This window comes from Physeter macrocephalus, chromosome 11, assembly GCF_002837175.3.
Source record: "Physeter macrocephalus isolate SW-GA chromosome 11, ASM283717v5, whole genome shotgun sequence".
Taxonomy (NCBI): domain Eukaryota; kingdom Metazoa; phylum Chordata; class Mammalia; order Artiodactyla; family Physeteridae; genus Physeter; species Physeter macrocephalus.
The window spans coordinates 128,747,540-128,767,231 of NC_041224.1; the positions used below are offsets into that span (position 1 = coordinate 128,747,540).

Genomic DNA, 19,692 nt, shown 5'->3' on the forward strand with positions numbered 1-19,692 from the left:
CCTGCGCGTCCGGAGCCTGTGCTCCGCAACGGGAGAGGCCACAACAGTGTGAGGCCCGCGTACCACAAAAAAAATAAAAATAAAAAAAAATAAAATGTTCTGCCTGGTATATAGTAGGTAACAGTTAATATTGTCAAATGAATGGAAATGATTTGAGTGAGATGACTAGTATGTAGACACCAATATGTTTTATGTTTTGAGATAGGCATAAATAAGGAAAGAGTACAAAACAATTTCAGAGTAAAGTTTTCAGATCAGCTTCACATCTGGCAACCATTTCTCTAGTAGGTGACTTCTAAATCATTTGATCTTGGAATTGATAGTAAAACTCTTGGTTTGGGGCCAATTTCATTACCAGAATTTTTGTCGGAAGAGTCAGAGCTGGCAAGAGAACTGCTGCCTCTCATCCTTCTCCTTGCTGTCCTCTCAGAATCTGATCAGCTGTTTCTTCTTGGGGACTCCACGGCTGTGTGTACTGGAAACCTGTAGGAGCTGTTTTATTATCTAACAGATCCTCAGAATGATGGTTATTGAACAGTGGCATGCTTCCCATCATCCTAGGACCTACTAGGTTTATTTATGAAAACAGTGCACCACTACTAATTCTGATACTGTCTTTCCACATCATGAACACCCCTGTCTCAAGAATTTCTCAAAATCTTTCTAATGTAACAAAGTCTTACTTTGTGAGCAAAAATGTACACATACCTTCTTTGATAAAGTTTCAGTTTAGGGGGTTTGTTTTTGACCATTTTTAATTGATTTCTTATATTTTCTGGATGCAAGTCATGTGTTAGAACTGTATGTGTTTTACAGATATTGTTGTCTAGTCTGCACTTATTTTTTTCATTCTCTTAACAATGTCTTTCACAGGCAGATAGTAAAATTTATATTTTCTTTTATAAGTTGTGCTTTCAGTATTTATTTATTTATTTATTTATTGAATAATAATGGTTTTAAAGTGTTGTGTTAATTTCTTCTTTACAGCCAAGTGATTCAGTTATATATACATTTAAAAAATACTCTTTTCCAGCATATTGAATATAGTTCCCTGTGTTATACCTTATTTACCCATTCTATATATAATAGCTTACATCTGCTAACCCAAACCTCCCACTCTATCCCTCCCCCCAAGCCCTTCCCCATTGGCAACCACAAATCTGTTCTCTATGTCCTTGAGTCTGTTTCTGTTTCATAGATAGGTTCATTTGTGTCATATTTTAGATTCCACATATAAGTGATATCATACGGTATTTGTCTTTCTCTTTCTGACTTACTTAGTATGATAATCTCTAGTTGCATCCATGTTGATGCAGTGGCGTTATTTCATTCTTTTTTATGGCTGAGTAGAATTCCATTGTATATATGTACCATATCTTCTTTATCCTTTCATCTGTCAATAGACATTTAGGTTGTTTCCATGTCTTGGCAATTGTAAACAGTGCTGCTGTGAACATAGGAGAGCATGCATCTTTTTAAATTATAGTTTTGTCTGGATATATGCCCAGGAGTGGGATTGCTGGATCATATGGTAGTTCTATTTTTAGTTTTCTGAGGAACCGCCATACTGTTCTCCACAGTGGCTGCAACAACTTACATTCCCACTAACAGTGTAGGAGGGTTCCCTTTTCTCCACACCCTCTCCAGCATTTGTTATTTGTAGAATTTTTCATAATGGCCATTCTAACCAGTATGAGGTGGTACCTCATTGTAGTTTTGGTTTGCATTTCTCTAATAATTAGTGATGGTGAGCATCTTTTCATGTGTCTATTGGCTATCTATATGTCTTCTTTGGAGAAATGTCTGTTTAGGTCTTCTGCCCATTTTTGGATTGGGTAGTTCGCTTTTTGTTATTGAGTTGTATAAGCTGTTTGTAAATATATTTTGGAAATTAAGCCCTTGTTGGTCACATCATTTGCAAATATTTTCTCCCATTCTGTAGGTTGTCTTTTTGTTTTGTTTATGGTTCCCTTTGCTGTGCAAAAGCTTGTAAGTTTGATTAGGTCCCATTTGCTTATTTTTGTTTTTATTTCTATTGCCTTGGGAGACTGACCTAAGAAAACTTTGGTATGATTTATGTCAGAGAATGTTTTGCCTGTGATCTCTTCTAGGAGTTTTATGGTGTCATGTCTTATGTTTAAATGTTTAAGCCATTTTGAGTTTATTTTTGTGTATGGTGTGAGCATGTGTTCTAACTTCATTGATTCACATGCAGCTGTCCAACTTTCCCAACACCACTTGTTGAAGAGACTATTTCCCATTGTATGTCCTTGCCTCCTCTGTCAAAGATTAATTGTGTGGGTTTATATTTGGGCTCCCTATTCTGTTCCATTAATCCATATATCTGTTTTTGTGCCAGTACCACACCATTATGATTACTGTAGCTTTGTAGTATTGTCTGACGTCTGGGAGTTATGCCTTCTGCTTTGTTCTTTTTCTTCAGGATTGCTTTGGAAATTCTGGGTATTTTTTGGTTCCATATAAATTTTAGAATTGTTTGTTCTAGTTCTGTGAAAAATGTCATTGGTAATTTGATGGGGATCACATTAAATCTGCAGATTGCTTTGGGTAGTATGGCCATGTTAACAATATTAATTCTTCTAATCCAAGAACGTGAGATATCTTTCCATTTCTTTGAATCACCTTCAGTTTCATTTATTAGTGTTTTATAGTTCTCGGCATATAAGTCTTTCACCTTGTTGATCAGGTTTATTTCTAAGTATTTTATTTTGGGGGGTACAATTTTGAAAGTTATTTTTTTTTTACATTCCCTTTCTGATATTTCATTGTTAGTGTAAAGAAATGCAACTGATTTCTGTATGTTAATCTTTTTTCCTGCTACCTTGCTGAATTCATTTATCAGTTCTAGTAGTTTATGTGTAGAGTCTTTAAGGTTTTCTATATATAGTATCATGTCATCTGCATATAAAGACAATTTTACCTCTTCCCTTCCAATTTGGATACGTTTTATTTCTTTTTCTTGTCTGATTGCTGTGGCTAGGACTTCCAATACTATGTTGAATAGAAGAGGTGAGAGTGGGCATCCTTGTCTTGTTCCAGATTTTAGCAGGAAAAGCTTTGAGCTTTTCACTGTTGAGTATTATATTGTCTGTGGGTTTGTCATAAATAGCTTTTATTATGTTGAGATGTGTGCCCTCCATACCCACTTTGGTAAGAGTTTTTATCATGAATGGATAATGAATTTTGTCAAATGCTTTTATTGCATCTATTTAGATGATCATGTGGTTTTTGTCTTTTCTTTCATTTATGTGGTGTATCACATTGATTGATTTGCATATGTTGAACCATCCATGTGAAATTGAGATGAATCCCACTTGGTCATGGTGTATGATCTTTGTTATGTGTTGTTGGATTCAGTTTGCTAATATTTTGTTGAGAATTTTTAAATCTATATTCATCAAATATATTGGCCTGTAATTTTCCTTTCTGGTGGTGTCTTTACCTGGTTTTGGTAACAGGGTGATGGTAGATGTATAGAATGTCTTTGGGAGTGTTCCTTTCTCTTCAGTCTTTTGGAAGAGTTTGAGAAGGATTAGTATAAATTCTTTGTATGTTTGGTAGAATTCTCCTGTGAAGCCATCTGGTCCTGGTCCTGGTCCTGGGCTTTTGTTTGTAGGGAGGTTTTTTTTTTTTTTTTTTTTTTTGGTTTTGTTTGTTTGCTTTATTATGGATTCTATTTAATTCTAGTGATTGGTTAGTTCAACTTATCTATTTCTTCTTGATTCAGTTTTGGTGGGCTGCATGTTTCTAGAAACTTGTTCATATCTTCTAGGTTGTCAAATTCATTGGCATATAATTGTATGTAGTGTTCCCTTGTGGTTTTTTGTATTTCTGCAGTATTGGCTCTCATGTCCCCTTTTTCATTTCTTATTTTGCTTATTTGGGTTCTCTCACCTTTATTCTTCATGAACCTGGCCAGAGGTTTGTCAATTTTGTTTACCCTTTCAAAGGACCAGCTCCTGGTTTCATTGATTTTCTTCTATTGTTTTTTAATCTCTATTTTATTTATTTCCTCTCTGATCTTTATTATTTCCTTCCTTCTTCTGACTTTAGGTTTTATTTGTTCTTCTTTTTCTAATTCTTTTAAGTGGTAGGTTATGTTGTTTATTTGAAATTTTTCTTATTTTTTGAGGAAGGCCTATATCACTATGAACGTCCCTCTAAGAACTGCTTTTGCAGCATGCCATAGATTTTTGTATGGTTGTGTTTTCATTGTCATTTGTCTCAAGGTATTTTTTATTTCTTCTTTGCTTTCATCATTGACCCATTGATTTTTTAGTAGCATGTTGTTTAGTCTCAATGTAATCATTTTTTTCCTCATTTCTTTTTCTGTGGTTGATTTTTAGTTTTATGTTGTGATCAGAGAAGATGCTTGAGATTATTTCTATACTCTTAAATTTGTTCAGACTTGGTTTGTGCCCTACTATGTGGTCAATCCTAGAAAATGTTCTCTGTGCACTTGAGAAGAATGTGTATTCTGGTTTTTTTGGATGTTATGTCTGAAAATTTCAATTAAGTATAGCTGTTCTGATGTATCATTTAGGATCTCTGTTGCCTTATTGATTTTCTGTCTAGTGTCAATTTCTCCCTTTATGTCTGTTAGTATTTGTTTTATGTAATTGGGTGCTCCTATATTAGGTGCATATATGTTGACGAATGTAAAATCCTCTTCTTGTATTGATCCTTTTATCATTATACAATGTCCTTCTTTATTTTTCTTTATGGTCTTTGTTTTAAAGTCTATTTTCTCTGTTATGAGTATTGTGACCCCCACTTTCTTATTATTTCCCTTTACATGGAATATCTTTTTCCATCCCCTCACTTTTCATCTATGTGTGTCCTTTGCTCTAAAGTGGGTCTCTTGTAGGCAGCATATTGTAGGCTCTTGTTTTTTAATCCAATCTGCCACTCTATATCTTTTAATTGGAGCATTTAGTCCATTGTTATTTAAGGTAATTATTGGTAGGTATGTATTTATTGCCATTTTAAACCTTGTTTTCCAGTTGATTCTGTTTCTTCTTTGTTCCTTTCTTTTTGTTTTTATTTTTGTGGTTTGATGATTACTTTTTATCTTATGCTTGTGTTTTCTTCTTTTTGGTTTTTGTGAATCTGTTGTATGTTTTTGATTTGTGGTTATCCTGTTTTTCAAGTATGTTAACCCCTTCCTATACCTACTTGCTTTATACTGATAATCATATAGGCTAAAGCACATTCTAAAAAAAAAACCCAAAACACCAGAATCTACGTTTTCTTACTCTCCTCCCCGACGTTTTATGATTTTGATGTCCTCTTTTACATCTTCATGTTTATCCTTTTGCTGTTCATTGTAGTTATCATTGTTTTCACAAAAATGTTTCATATATTTTTTTAAATCTGTGTACTTATTTAAGTGATTTACTTCCCAATTGTGTTTTTCTCTTTCCTGTAGATTCTTGCTTCTTTTCTGTTTAGACAAAACCTTTCAATATTTCTTTTAGGACAGGTTTAGTATTGCTGTATTCTTTTAGTTTTTGCCTGTCTGAGAAATTCTTTTTCTCCTTCTATTCTACATGATAATCTTGCTAGGTAGAGTATTCTAGGTTGTGTATTTTTCCCTTTTAGGATTTTGAATATATCTTGCCATTCCCTTCTGGCCTGCAATATTTCTGTAGAAAAATAAGCTGATAGCCTTATGGGGGTTCCCTTATAATTAACTTTGTTTTTCTCTTGCTGCCTTTAGAATACTCTCTTTAACTTTTGCAATTTTTATTATAATATGTCTTAGTGTAGGTCTGTTTGGGTTTATCTTGTTTGGGAGCCTCTGTGTTTCCTGTACCTCGATTTCTGTTTCCTTCTTTAGTTTTGGGAATTTTTCAGCCATAATTTCTTCAAATACATTTTCAATCCCCTTTTCTCTTTCTTCCCCTTCTGGGAGCCCTAATATGTGAAAATTGGCATATTTATATTATCCCATAGGTCTCTTTATATTATCCCATCGGTCTCTTATATTGCTTTCATTTTTTTCCATTTGACTTTCTATCTGATGTTCTAATTGGGTGATTTCCTTTATTCTGTCTTCCATGTCACTTATTTGTTTTTCTGTAATATTCATTCTGCTATTCTTTGACTTTAGCTCAGCTTTTGTCTCAGCAAATTAGTTTTCTAATTTTTCTTGGCTCAGCTTGGTAGTTTCTAGTTTCTTTTTACAGTACTCTGCATTTCTGTTGATAGCCTTTCTTAATTCTTTCAGTATTTTCATTATCTCCTTTTTGAAATCAGTGTCTTTCATTATTTGCTCTTTCAGGGGAATTCTCTTGGCCATTTAACTGGGATCAGTTCCTCTGCTTCTTCATTTTACTTGTATTTTTCTTACTCTGTGAGTTTAGGAGAAACAGTTGTCTACTGTGGTCTTAGAGGGCTGTATATATTTTGGAGCTTCCCTGTGTAGCTTGTGTGGGTTTAATATTTTTGGTGTAAGGGCTGTTTTTCAGGAAGGATGCCTGCCATCTCTTTCCTCAGTGTGTGCTAGCCGTTATCCCTTTGATAGGGTGTGTGCAGATTTGGCAGGTGCTCCCTGTTCTTGGGGCTCTAGGTCGTGGTGGCAGCTCTTGTGCCCCTGGAAACTGTGATGGCAGTGGAGGTGGCTTGCAACTGCTCCTGGAGCCTGGGAGGGTGGTGGTGGCTGCTTGCATGTGCTCCCACAGCCCGCAACAATGGCAGCTCGCGACAGCTCCTGGAGCTCGTGTAGGTCATGTCCTGCTGCCTGAGAGCATGTGCAGGGAAAAAAGCTGCAATGGCAGGTCCCTCCTCTTGTCCACCTCCCAAAACAAGGGTGTCTGACCTCTAAGCTGGGCCAGGGCTTCCTCCACATACACCCTCAGTTGTGGTCACACCAGACTCCAGCCAACTTCAGGCTGTTGCCATGCAGCCAACCCCAGTTCTCTCCCCAGGTCTGATCTCTGAAGCCCGAGCTCAGCACCCAGCCCCTGCCCACACCAGTGAACGTGCCTCTCACGCTGGGGAGTGCAGGGCAGTGGCACTGACTGTCTGTGTAGGTTTCTCTCTGTTCTGGCTGCCACAAACCAGTTGCGGTGCTCTCCTCCAAGGCTCCAAATCTCCTTCTCTGTTGTGGCTGATCTCCCTGCTGGTGAGGGGACTTCCCCAAGTGCGGGAACCTTTCCTCTTTCACAGCTCCCTTTCAGGGACGCAGGTTCCATCTCAATTCTTTTCTCTTTCTTTTTGTCGTTATTCTTTTGTCCTACCCAATTATGTGGAATTTTTCTTACCCTTTCAGAAATCTGAGGTCTTCTGCCAGCGTTCGGTAGATATTCTGTGAGAATCATTCCACATGTAGATGTAGTTTTGATGTATTTGTGGAAAGAGGTAAACTTCACGTCCTACTACTGCACCATCTTCATCTCTCCCCCTCGGTGTTGTATTTGAAAATTATCTCCTAACCCAAGGTCATAAAGCTTTTCTATCATAATTTTTTCTAGATGGTTGATAATTTTATGGTTTGCATTTAAGGACACAACACACTGTAGTTAATTTTTGCATAAAGTGTAAGATATGAATTGAGGTACATGATTATATATATGGATGTCAAAATTTTCAAGCAGCATTTCTTGAAAAAGACCATTCTTTATCCATTGACTTCCCTTTATTTTTATTTTTTTTAAATAAAAATCATTTGACAGTATGGGTCTGTTCTGGGCTCTCCACTGATTAATGTGTTTATCATTTGCATAATGCCATACTGCCTTGGGTTCTGATCTTATCTTTACTATTGCTGATCTTGATTTTAGTTTAGTTTGCTCTTGTTTATCTAATTTCTTACCGTGGAAGCATAAATTACTATTTGACTCTTTATTGTTTTTTCTAATACAGGCATGCAATGCCAAACATTTTTCTATAAGTGTTACTTTAGCTGCACCCCAGAAAATTTGATATGTTGTATTTTCATTTTCATTCAGTTCAAAATTGAGTGTATATTAATATTTCATCTTTGATGCATAGGTTATTTAGAAGGGTGCTGTTTAACTTCCAGGTATTCATGGGATTTTTCCAAATAGCTTTTTGTAATTGATAATTAGCCTAATTATATTATTGAAAACACATTTTGTATTCTTTCTATTCTTTTAAACTTGTGTAAATTTGTCTTATGGCCCAGAATATAATCTATTTTGGTAACTGTTTCATGTGTATTTGAAAGAATATGTATTTGCTGTTGTTGGGTAAAATGTTCTTTCAGTGTCAACTAGGTCAACTTAGTAGATAAAAAAATTTTAGTGGTTGCCCCATGGTCTACAATATACATCTTTAATTAATCATTCTACCCTCAAATAATATACCACTTCACATATAGTGTAAGGAATTTATAACAGTAAATTCCAAATTCCTTCCTCCCATCCTTTGTATTATGATTGGTATACATTTTATTCTTTTTGAAATATTTATTTATTTATTTATTTATGGCTGTGTTGGGTCTTCGTTGCTGCGTGCGGGCTTCCTCTAGTTGTGGCAAGCAGGGGCTACTCTTCGTTGCGGTGCGTGGGCTTCTCATTGCGGTGGCTTCTCTTGTTGCAGAGCATGGGCTCTAGGTACGCGGACTTCAGTAGTTGTGGTGTGTGAGCTCAGTAGTTGTGGCTCGTGGGATCTAGAGCGCAGGCTCAGTATTTGTAGTGTGTGGGCTTAGTTACTCCGCGGCATGTGGGATCTTCCCAGACTAGGGCTCGAACCAGTGTCCCCTGCATTGGCAGGTGGATTCTTAACCACTGCACCACCAGAGAAGTCTGACACTTTATTCTTACACATACTATAGACATACAACTCTTTCATACTATTTTTAATCACACAGTTATGTTTTAGAGCAATTAAGAATAAGAAAAAATAAAGTAAAATTTATTTTATTTTCATTTATTCCAGTGTTCTTTCTTCTACTGTGCAGATGCATATCTTGCTGTCTGGTGTCATAGTCCTTCTGCCTAAAGAGCCTCCTTTAACATATCTTTAGTGTAGGTGTGATGGAAATGCATCCTTTCCAGTTTTGTTTATTTGCAAAAGTCTTTATTTGTCCTTTGCTTTTTTTTTTTTGCGGTACGCGGGCCTCTCACTGTTATGGCCTCTCCCGTTGTGGAGCACAGGCTCCGGACGTGCAGGCCCAGCGGCCATGGCTCACGGGCCCAGGTGCTCCGCGGCATGTGGGATCCTCCCGGACCAGGGCACAAACCCGTGTCCACTGCATCGGCAGGCAGACTCTCTACCACTGCGCCACCAGGGAAGCCCTGTCCTTTGCTTTTTCGAAAGACATTTTTACTAGTTACAGTGAGGTGGGTATAACTTTCCTTTTGCTCGGCTTTTAGTGTAGGTATTTGAATTAATGTAGTCAGGGCTTGGGCAGGGTTTGAGATTTGTTGTTGCTGTAGTTACCCACAGTGCACCACAGGCTTCAAATTCCTCCAGCAGTACCTTTGGTTTAGGATGGGCCCCAGTTTGCTTGAGTGTTGTTTAGGGTGGAGACCCATTTAACATTTCTCAGTGTCAGCTCCACCTTCAGCTTTCAGTGTGAATTTTGCCTGCTTGAAATTTGCCTCTTGCTTTTGTCCCAGGAGGCCCAACCATTACTTGTAATTCGCACTTGTTATCCTAGTTGTACATGGCATGGTGGGGAGTGTTTTCTGATAGTCTGACTATGTCTTAATCCTGGCCATCCCAGTACCTGAATAATGGACTTATGGCCCTTACAGTTGCTCTTGACTCGCTTTAACTGTAGTTTTAGGCACAGGATAATTTCCTGCACTTTAAGTATCAGTGGTTTTCTGTTTCTTTCTCCCTGTTGCAGTTGTTTTATCCCAGTACTTTAAAGTTGACAGTTTTTTTGTCTTTCCTCCTACAAATGAAAGATTTTGTTCCTCTTCGGAACAAAATCTGTTTATAATATTCTAAAGCTAATTATATCCTGTTATGGTTTCCCAGTCTGCAGCTTCTGTTCACTCCCCAGGGTCTTCAAGGAGCTGCCTTTTGCATTATGTACAGGATTTATAGCTGTTTCCTTGGGGGCTGGGGGAGCCCCCATTACAATCTTATTCCTACGTTGCCCCCTCGCATATATTTTTCTACATGTTTTTGCTGCTCTTGTCAATCTGATCCCATGTCTCTCAGGAATTATTTATAATTTTTAGACCCACAATTTCAGCATTTTTAATATACCTTAAATATGGATATAAATACACAGAAACAAACACAAATGTGTAATTATAACTGAATATATTACAGCAAATTTAAAAGTAATAGCTCGTTAAATATAAGTACCTATTTCCTGTAGGAGCTGAAGTATCACTCCATTTAATATACCTTGATCCAGTCTTTTTCAATCCTTTTCCTAAACAATTTCCTCATTTAAAATTGAAAATGACCTTACATCTTGCTCTATAATCTAGGAAGATGTTTACAATTTATTGCCCATTTCCCCAAAGCCTTTTAATCTCTCCAAACAGCTTTTAATTTCCAGGAAAGATTCCTAGATGTAAAATGCCATTTTATGAATAATTTCTCTTTTCCCCTTTTGGGCAAGCTGCTACTTATCTGGCAAGATTTAAAAGCTATTTTCAAAAAGACTTCCAAGGGACTGGTAATTAGCTTCTTTTAACTTTCAAAAACATTCTATTTGGATTTTGTTCCATATTAAGAATATTTTATAAGATATTTCAGCGGACATTTATCCCTCTTTGTAAATGGACTAAAGGGAATATGATACAATATCTGTGAATGAGTATAATTAAACCTTTGCACTCAGAGATTGTATCTTCAAAAACCTATAAGGTAACCATGACACATGACTATATTTAATAATCATGCTAATTATTATAAATTAAATTCTCTAGGATGTTAATATTGAAGGTGCGATGTTAGATGTTTCTAAACAACCAGCTATTCACTTTTAAACAGAAAGTTTATTTTTATTCTATCTTAATACTAAAATATCCTTATTTGTTTACATATCTTAAGTATTTTAATAATTCACTTTATTAGTACTATAAAAATTAGTGATATTAATCCTCAGGGTCCACTTGAAGCTATACCATCCTTGTACGCCATTCATATAGCCCTGCTCCTGTTATAATGCCTTCTCTGTATCTGAAATAGTGAATGATGAATTGCTGGTAGGGTGTAGCAATACATCGTAAAGTTGCATTGGCTCCATACTCAGAAAAAAGGCAAAAAAGAAAAAAAGGAAAATCATAGAGACTTACCTCACCTTATGTAGAGCAGATTATCTATTATGTGTCTCCTCAAACACAAATAAATGCTCTGCTCATTGGTGATCCAAACCCAATGGATGAGTTTTTACTAATTATTTCCAGTGATACCTTGAAGATATCTCTCTGGATGAATTATGATGGCAAGTATTATAAATGGTAATACATTTGAACATATTTAAGCTTAACATTATCTGGCTTCTATTAGAGATAATGTTTAAAGAACTTACGGTTCTTGCATAAATTTTCTGCTGATGCTTCACATGGTTTTCAAATATTGGAAGAAACCAATTGGACTTAAGGTTATTAGGTAGTCTTTAATATCTACTGTATTATTGACAGGTATTGAACTGGATTGCATAGATAATAAAACCACACTTCTATTATAATGACATAAAAATGAAAAGAACCAAAGAATTGACTCAAGTAGCCATGGGGTAGGCAGCATTGTATGACAGTCCTTTGTGTACTCATTGATATGATCTACCTTTTCTTAAAATTTAAAAATAATGTAGTTAAATTGTATGTATTTAAACATACCTTTGAATAAAATAACATTTTCTATGTAAAAGTATTTTAAAAAAATAAAGATAATGGCACTGCATTTTGAAACTAATACAATGCAGCCCAAATATTATTCATAGGAAGTTTCTTGCCTTTAAAATGGTTTTAATAAAAGATGAGATTATTAAAATAACTATTCAAAGCTTTAAAAAAGATTAAACCTTATAAAAACTTAAGGAATTGGATAAAATTTAAAGTTGCACATTGATTAGAAAAGAAAAAGAATAGAGGAATGACTAATAACTGGTCTGTTGAATGAATAATTAAAAGAATAAAAAGAATAAAGCCAGCAAATCTCTGGAAAATTTGACCGTAGGAGATAAAACACACAAAAAAGAAAAAAAAAAAGAACAACCAAGATTGGAAATAAGGAAAAATCCTGCCAAAATTTTAAAGGAAATTGTAAATTTTTATAAAAATAGGATTTAAAGTTATATGTACATGAAATATTCAGCTATTCTCACCTCTAATAAACTTATATAGCTTGGAGCTTGATAGTCTATGGTTTATGCGCTAGAGGTATACCAGTGAAGTTTACATCCTGCTGACCTCTCCAGGTGCCGATGGAAATACTCTACTTGCATAGTGCTCTGATGGCTTTGGCAGGTGAGAGAGAGAATAATTGCATCCATCTTCTGCCTTTTGTTAGAGATATTGTTTAGGGGTCTAAGGTATTACAGAGTTTAAGTAATTCAGCTTCTTAAATTTATATATATGCCTCTTTTTTTCCCCAGTGTACATCACACCACCAAATGGTTAGAAAAGGATACTTTCAATACAGCCTCAATATTGCACCTCAGACCACCATTCCCTCCCTCATCTCTGGCGTGTGGTGGTTTTTTGTCAGTCGGCTTCCTCATAATGATATTATTTTCTTAATCTGTTCATTAATCCCCCATGAGATCTAACTCCTCCACGTCAACATACACATTCCTTAGCCATAAACCCAATTAATGATAAAGATAGTTTGTTTCCTTGTTTGTTGATTGGTTGGTTGGTTATTATTGTTTCTAAAATTAAAGCATCTCTTGGAAGGATAAAATGAAATTGACATTGTTGTCCTGTTGATATCCATATGTTGAAGACTTGATATTCCACAAAAGAAATAGAAGTGATAGATACACAATAATATAGCAGTTGCCATGGCACCCCAAGTTCTTACACAGTATAGTTCATGAAACAATATATATAGGGGAACTTGGGCATGTTGTTCTGTATAAAATATATATGGAAGTCTAGCTTCCCCGTTAACAGACCCTAATTCTTTTGGCTGGCAATAATTTTAGGATCTCAGTTGATCATGGGTCTCTCTAAAACCAGAAGTTATTTTCATTGCATGTTCTGCTAGTATAGATTTGGCCTATTTTTCACTTCTGAGTGATTGATTCTGGTGACAATGAGTTGCTTTTTCATTGCAGCAAAAGAGAACGATTTCAAATCATTGTGTCTAATCAGTCCAAGGGAGAGAAGCCAACCAAGCCTCTAACTTGAAGATATTTCCTGTTTCAATTTTCATTTTATCTCTCTGATTCATCTTTTAATCACAGCAATGCTATTGTCTGATGGAAATGCAATGTTGGAAATTTAAACATGGCATAATTTAGTATATTTCGCTGAACCTCAGAAGAGAAAAATCTCTTTCCTTTCTCAGGCACCCAGCTACTTTTTAAAAAAATGACTACTTATGAGTTGAAATATCATTACTACAAAAATAGAATGTGTAAGATCACGCCAAAATGCACAGATATTCTTACCAGCTTTTCAAAGTGATTTCAAATGTGGTACATTTTCAGTTCTGTACTGATATTTGTTTTCCAAAGATGATTATTTGGATACAAATATAAATATGTTTGTATGTATCTTCATAATCTTTAACGATATGTCTGCATGAGATAGGTACATACAGAGACATACAGCAATATTAGAGCAACTTAAAGATATACAGTAATATAAGCTTCCTTAGAATGGTTTATCTAGTATTTTATTTTACTTAAATAATTGCTTAATGAAAACAGAAAAAAAAGGAAGAGATCCATTTGAAAGCAAAAAACTGATAAATCTAAACTTTGATCTTCATAAATATCAATAAAAAATTCCCTGAGCTCATCGTTTCTGAAGCTTGTCTACACATTAGAATCAACTGGGAATCTTTTAAAACTTCAAAGCCCAGGACACATCCCAGCCAAATTAGATCATAAAGACATTCTTATAGAGTATCTTCTAAAAGCATTAGGGCTTTCACATTTAGGTTTTTAATTTCCCTAAGAAAAGTTGGAGTTCTAATTAACTTTTGGGACAACATCAGCATTCATTGAACCCATTTCTTGCTTTTGAGTTTCATTTTTTGAGTGCTTCTAACTATATATAAGGACTGATACTTAGGAACTTTATTCTTTATTAAAAGTCTGTTAAAGGAAAAAAGGAGTAATTTTAATAAACAAAACTCATTCTATCTGCAGTTACCATATGATACGTGGAACCCTTTTATAAATTAAAGTTACATAACAGGATCTCAGTGATCTTATTTTTCTGTATCTTGAAACACGCGGCTATTTTATCATAGTGAGGATTGTCATTACTCATCAATTATTATCAATGATGCTTTAAAAAAGACTGAAATAATAAGAAAGTAGAAGATTAATGGATTTTTTTCTACAAGGCTCACGCTGAAATGAAAACAAACCTTTGTCATTGAATCATTCTTATTTTTCTTATTGCCTTATCCAAAATATTGTAGCCATTTCTCAAAAAGTAAAGAAGATGATTCGAAACATCATCTCTATAGTATTGTCTTACCTTTCTTGAACACAGTTGAGAATTTTCTGCTTATAATGGTGAAGAGAAGAAAATTTATGAAAGAAGAGTTTTCACAAATATGATATGAATCAGGAGATAAATCAGGAGGTGAGACAGCACCACAACCCTAGACTCTTAATAATGATGATGAAATAGATTTTATAAGCACAGTCTCAGCTATGAGTCTTCAGATTATGATGTCCAAGATGAACTTTCTCAAATTCAAGAATCAACAAGTGAACAATATATTTCTAAGGATAAATGGAAAATATGATATTCTCATTCAGTTAGTCATTCAGCTGGAATGACATCATCGCACAAAATTTTGCAACAAGAATCTGGACATTTTTAGGATGGACCTAGAGGATATTATGCTAAGTGAAATAAGTCAGACAAGGAAAGGCAAATACTGTATGATTTCACTTAATATGTAGAATTTATAAAACAAAACAAATGAACAAACAAAACAGAAAAAGACTCATAGATACAGAAAACAAACTTGGTTGCCAGAGGAAAGGGGAGATGGGAGGGTTAGGCAAAATAGTTGAAGGGGATTAAGAGGTACAAACTTCCAGTTATAAAGTAGGTCATAGGGATGTAATTACAGCATAGGGAATATAGACAATCATATTGCAACAACTTTGTATAGTGACAGGTGGTTACTAGACTTATTACGGTGATCAATTCATAATGTATATATATGTCACATCACTCTGTTGTACACCTAAAATCAATATAATGTTGTATTCAACTATATTTCAATTAAAAAAGAATCTGAACTTTTTTTTGAAAGGATGTGTGACAATATTCTTTCATCTTTTATTATGTTTATTCACCAGAATGTTCTTGATATGCTTATAAGTGGACAAATGCTAAGAGTAAGAATTGGAAAAAGACATTGGAAGGAAATAGATGGTATAGACATGAAACAAAATCCGCTGGTTTCATCAATCTAGTTCGTATTTATAAACCTAAAACTGAGACTACCTTCCAATTTTGGAGCAGAAGAAAAAAACCGTGAGCCGTCAAAGTTTCAAAAAACTTTTTCATTGTGTATTGATTATATAAGTGCTAAAAGAAGAACAAGAAGTAATGATGAATTTGAAATTACTAGAGATGTATTTGCAATCTGGAACCAATATTTATAAGCTGGATATGTTCATCATTCATACATTGCAATAATGAAAAGTTGGTTTTATTCAGAAGATATTGTCCATTTTAGGTATATCTCTTCCAAAATAGGAAAATATAGAATAAAATTTGGACTAGCCATGTTTAAATTCTCATTTAAATTTCTAATAAAATAGCCTCTAAATATCTCTTTATTCTTAGTTCTAAAATTATCCATGACTTAAAAATCTAAAAATTTAAGATCTCTTTGGAACAAGATATTATATGGTGATGACTGTTTTTTGTTTTGTTGGGGTTTTTTTGGCATACTGAATTTTTTTCCACAGTTGACACACTATTTTCCTAACACAACTGATTCAAAAGACCATGCTTCCCCCTGTCCTTTAGTGTCACCTCTGCCATATATCTGCATTGTGGCTATTATGTCTGTTTCTGGGACCTCTATTCTATTTATTTATTGTAAATTTATTTATTTATTTTTGGCTGCATTGGGTCTTTGTTGCTGCGCATGGGCTTTCTCTAGTTGCGGCGAGTGGGGGCTACTCTTCGTTGTGGTGCGCAAGCTTCTCATTGTGGTGGCTTCTCTTGTTGCGGAGCACAGGTTCTAGGCGCACGGGCTTCAGTAGTTGTGGCCCATGGGCTCAGTAGTTGTGACTCACGGGCTCTAGAGCGCAGGCTCAGTAGTTGTGGCACATGGGGTTAGTTGTTCCGCGGCATGTGGGGTCTTCCCGGACCAGGGCTTGAACCCGTGTCCCCTGCGTTGGCAGGTAGATTCTTAACCACTGTGCCACCAGGGAAGTCCCTCTAGTCTATTTAATGGGTCTGACATCTATGCTGCCGTAAAATCTCACTGTCTTAATTACTTTGCTTTATAGGAAATCTTGATATTTGGAAAACCAGTCCTCCCTCCACCTTCTTCCTCAGCAGTAACTTATTTATTTTTAATCCTTTGAGAAATTACATTTTAGAATCTGCTTATATTTCATCAAACATAGAATTTTAATGATAACCGCATTGAATTAATAAATCACTTTGGGCAGCTTGACATCTTTATACTATTGAGTCTTTAAATCTACATACATATTATTCTATCTGACCAGTAATTACTTTTCTGGAACTGCCTTCCATCCATCCTTGTAATTACTCTGAAAAAACTATAGCCTAATTAGCAAAAGTTAGTAGTCCAGAGATAGGTTTCTGATAAAAGGTAAGAAAAGAGATCTATCCTCTAAGAATTTTGGAATTGGGATAGAGACAGATATCTTAAACTCAGTTGTTTTCTGAAGAGTAGAGGGATTTGCCTAAAAAGCAGAAGAACTGGCCTGCAGCATGAGAAAAAAAACTGAAGGAAGTTACAGAAGGAAAGAATGTGAAAACAGAGAGATTGAGGACAGTCAACCCACACGTTTCAATTTGTTCATGAGATACAGCTGCATTTTTGTCCTTCTATTCTGTGAAATACATATGCTTATAATAAAATTTTCTCTTTTCTGAAGCCAAATTAAGTTCAGCTTCTTTTGTTTGCTGTTGAAGCATTCATAATTATCACAGTTCTTTCTTATAGGCTATTTATCAATAATGATGATTTCTTAGGCATTACTTTTCCTTCAGATTCATAATTCATAGTCAATTTAGAAACTGTAGATTTAAAGACAATTTCATCATACTTTATAGAAAAATTCTTAAGTGTGCTTATGAATGATTGGTAATAAAGTCATACAACATGACTTAGGAATTCTGGTAAAAATGATGGGAAGGGTTTGAAATTGTTAATTTGAAATAGCCTTGATTTTTGGAAAATATTTGTCTTTGAAAAAAACATCAAAAAAATCTATGTCAAAAACTGATAATAGATTTTCCATTTATTGATGTTTCTTACTTTTTAAGAATAAAGGCCTAATCTAATAACTTCTGACTGGTAATCATATACTGCTACTTTGGGTTAATAATACTTTTACAAAATGAAATCTAGGTTTTAGTGTCTAATTATTATACCAACATTCATGGACAAAGTTGAAATAAATTTTGGTTAAACACTGAAAACTTTTTTTTTTTGACACTGTCTTATTTTATTCAAATAGCAGTCTGCTCACACATGGTCCAAGAACGCCCAAATAATAAAGCAAAGATTAGTCTTCAAACATCATAGCCAATTATGCCATGCTTGCCTATGATCTTGCCAACATAAAACCACATCCACACCTCATTGGCCACCAAACCATTCAGTAGAGCTTCCTTAACTGTGAGCTGTTTGAAGCTACCAGTTTGAGCACTATTGATAATGTTTTTCAAGCTCTGAATAGCTAGCTGTAGGGATCTCAGCAGGGGTTGGAGGAACCACTCAACCTTAGCATAGTGCCAAAATGTGGCCAATCGAGGCTTCGAGTATGTCACGGCAGCGTTGCCCAGCATCAGGGCCTTCTCCATGAGGTTACAGACAAACTGGGCCATGGTTCTAGGACGGAAAGCCCGTTACCCCGAGTGGCCGGCTTGAAAACTTTTAATTCTGAGCCAACATATGGATTTTTTAAGGAATATAAACAACTGAGCTCTGTACAAATATAAAAATTACGCTTATCTTCTGTTTACAGGAATAATAAATACAAATGCACTTAAAGCTGCCTTATAGTGAAAATCACAGCTTATAGTATGGAATTAAATATTGGTGAAACTTTAAACAGTGTTTGGAAAGCTGAGCGTTATTGAAGTAGACTTCTGGAAATGTTAGCTTTTTTTTTTTAAACAAAATTCACATTTTATTTAGGTGGAAATACACTATACAAAATTGATTTTCTTCACCAAAAATAACAGCAGTATTTTTTGTATTATTCCTTATAAGTGTTTCATAAAGGCAAAGGTATAAATAATCCTATATGCAAATATCCCAGCTCAAAATACCCCCCTAACTGAAATGATCACTTGAGTATGAAAGACTTTGAACAATGTTAGAAAAGCTACTTAGCAGGATATTGCAATAGACCAATGAGAGTTAATGGATCCTTGTGTTACTTATATATCTGTTGGAGCAATAGAAATAATGAGTGGATGGATAAAGAATATATATTTGAGATAGAACCACATAGGACTTGCTGATGAATTTGATGTCAAGGTTTAGAGAGGAAATAATGATTACTCCTAGGTTTTTGGCTGAGCATTTAGTGTGTACAGTGGTAGCATTTCCTGACACAGAGAACACTGGAATAGAAATAGGCTTTCATGGGAGTGAAACCGTGCAACTCAGATTGGACTTGAACCCACGTGCTGGTACTCGAACCCAGCCTAAACCCAGATTGGGACTTGAACCACTTTTAATTGAGATCACACACCTTGTCTCAGGACTTAATGAAGCTCAGGTTCTTTATGTCTCATCACAGAAAGAATTCACTGAGAGACAAAATGATAGGTAAGTGGATTTATTTAGAGAGATACACATTCCATAGACAAGAATGCAGTCCATCTCAAAAGGCAAGAACAGCCTTGGGAGAAACACAGTTCACAGACAGAGCGTGGGCCATCTCAGAAGGCAAGAGGCCCTGAAATATGGTGTGGTTAGTTTTTACGGGCTGGGTAATTTCATAGGCTAATGAGTGGGAGGATTATTCCAACTATTTCAGGGAAGAGGTAGGGATTTCCAGGAATTGGGCCACCGCCCACTTTTTGGTCTTTTATGGTTGGCCTTGGAACTGTCATGGCACTGGTGGGTGTGTCATTTAGCATGCTAATATATTACAATGAGAGTATAATGAGGTTCAAGGTCTACGGGAAAATCTTCTGCCATCTTGGACCTAATACCAGTTTTTGTTATGTCCTATGGCTATGTCATTCTTTAAAGGTTTTGCCCTACCCCCTTCCCTCCTGCTTCCGGAGTAGGACTGTTGGGGAAATGACTTACTAGTAGACTGTTAAATATTAATGTGTGTGTGTGTGTGTGTGTGTGTGTGTG

The 19,692-nt window shown here is 35.4% G+C and overlaps 1 protein-coding gene across 1 annotated transcript; it reads right to left on the reverse strand.

Moving 5' to 3' along the window:
- Positions 1-17,885: 17,885 nt before the first annotated feature.
- LOC102974036 (ATP synthase subunit g, mitochondrial-like) lies at positions 17,886-18,200 on the reverse strand. The gene has a single exon (XM_055088801.1). The coding sequence runs from the start codon at positions 18,198-18,200 to the stop codon at positions 17,886-17,888; it is 315 nt and encodes a 104-aa protein (XP_054944776.1).
- Positions 18,201-19,692: the final 1,492 nt, after the last annotated feature.

Coding starts and splice junctions, on each gene's coding strand:
- LOC102974036 (XM_055088801.1), bottom strand. CDS start 18,200: ATGGCCCAGTTTGTCTGTAACCTCATGGAGAAGGCCCTGATGCTGGGC.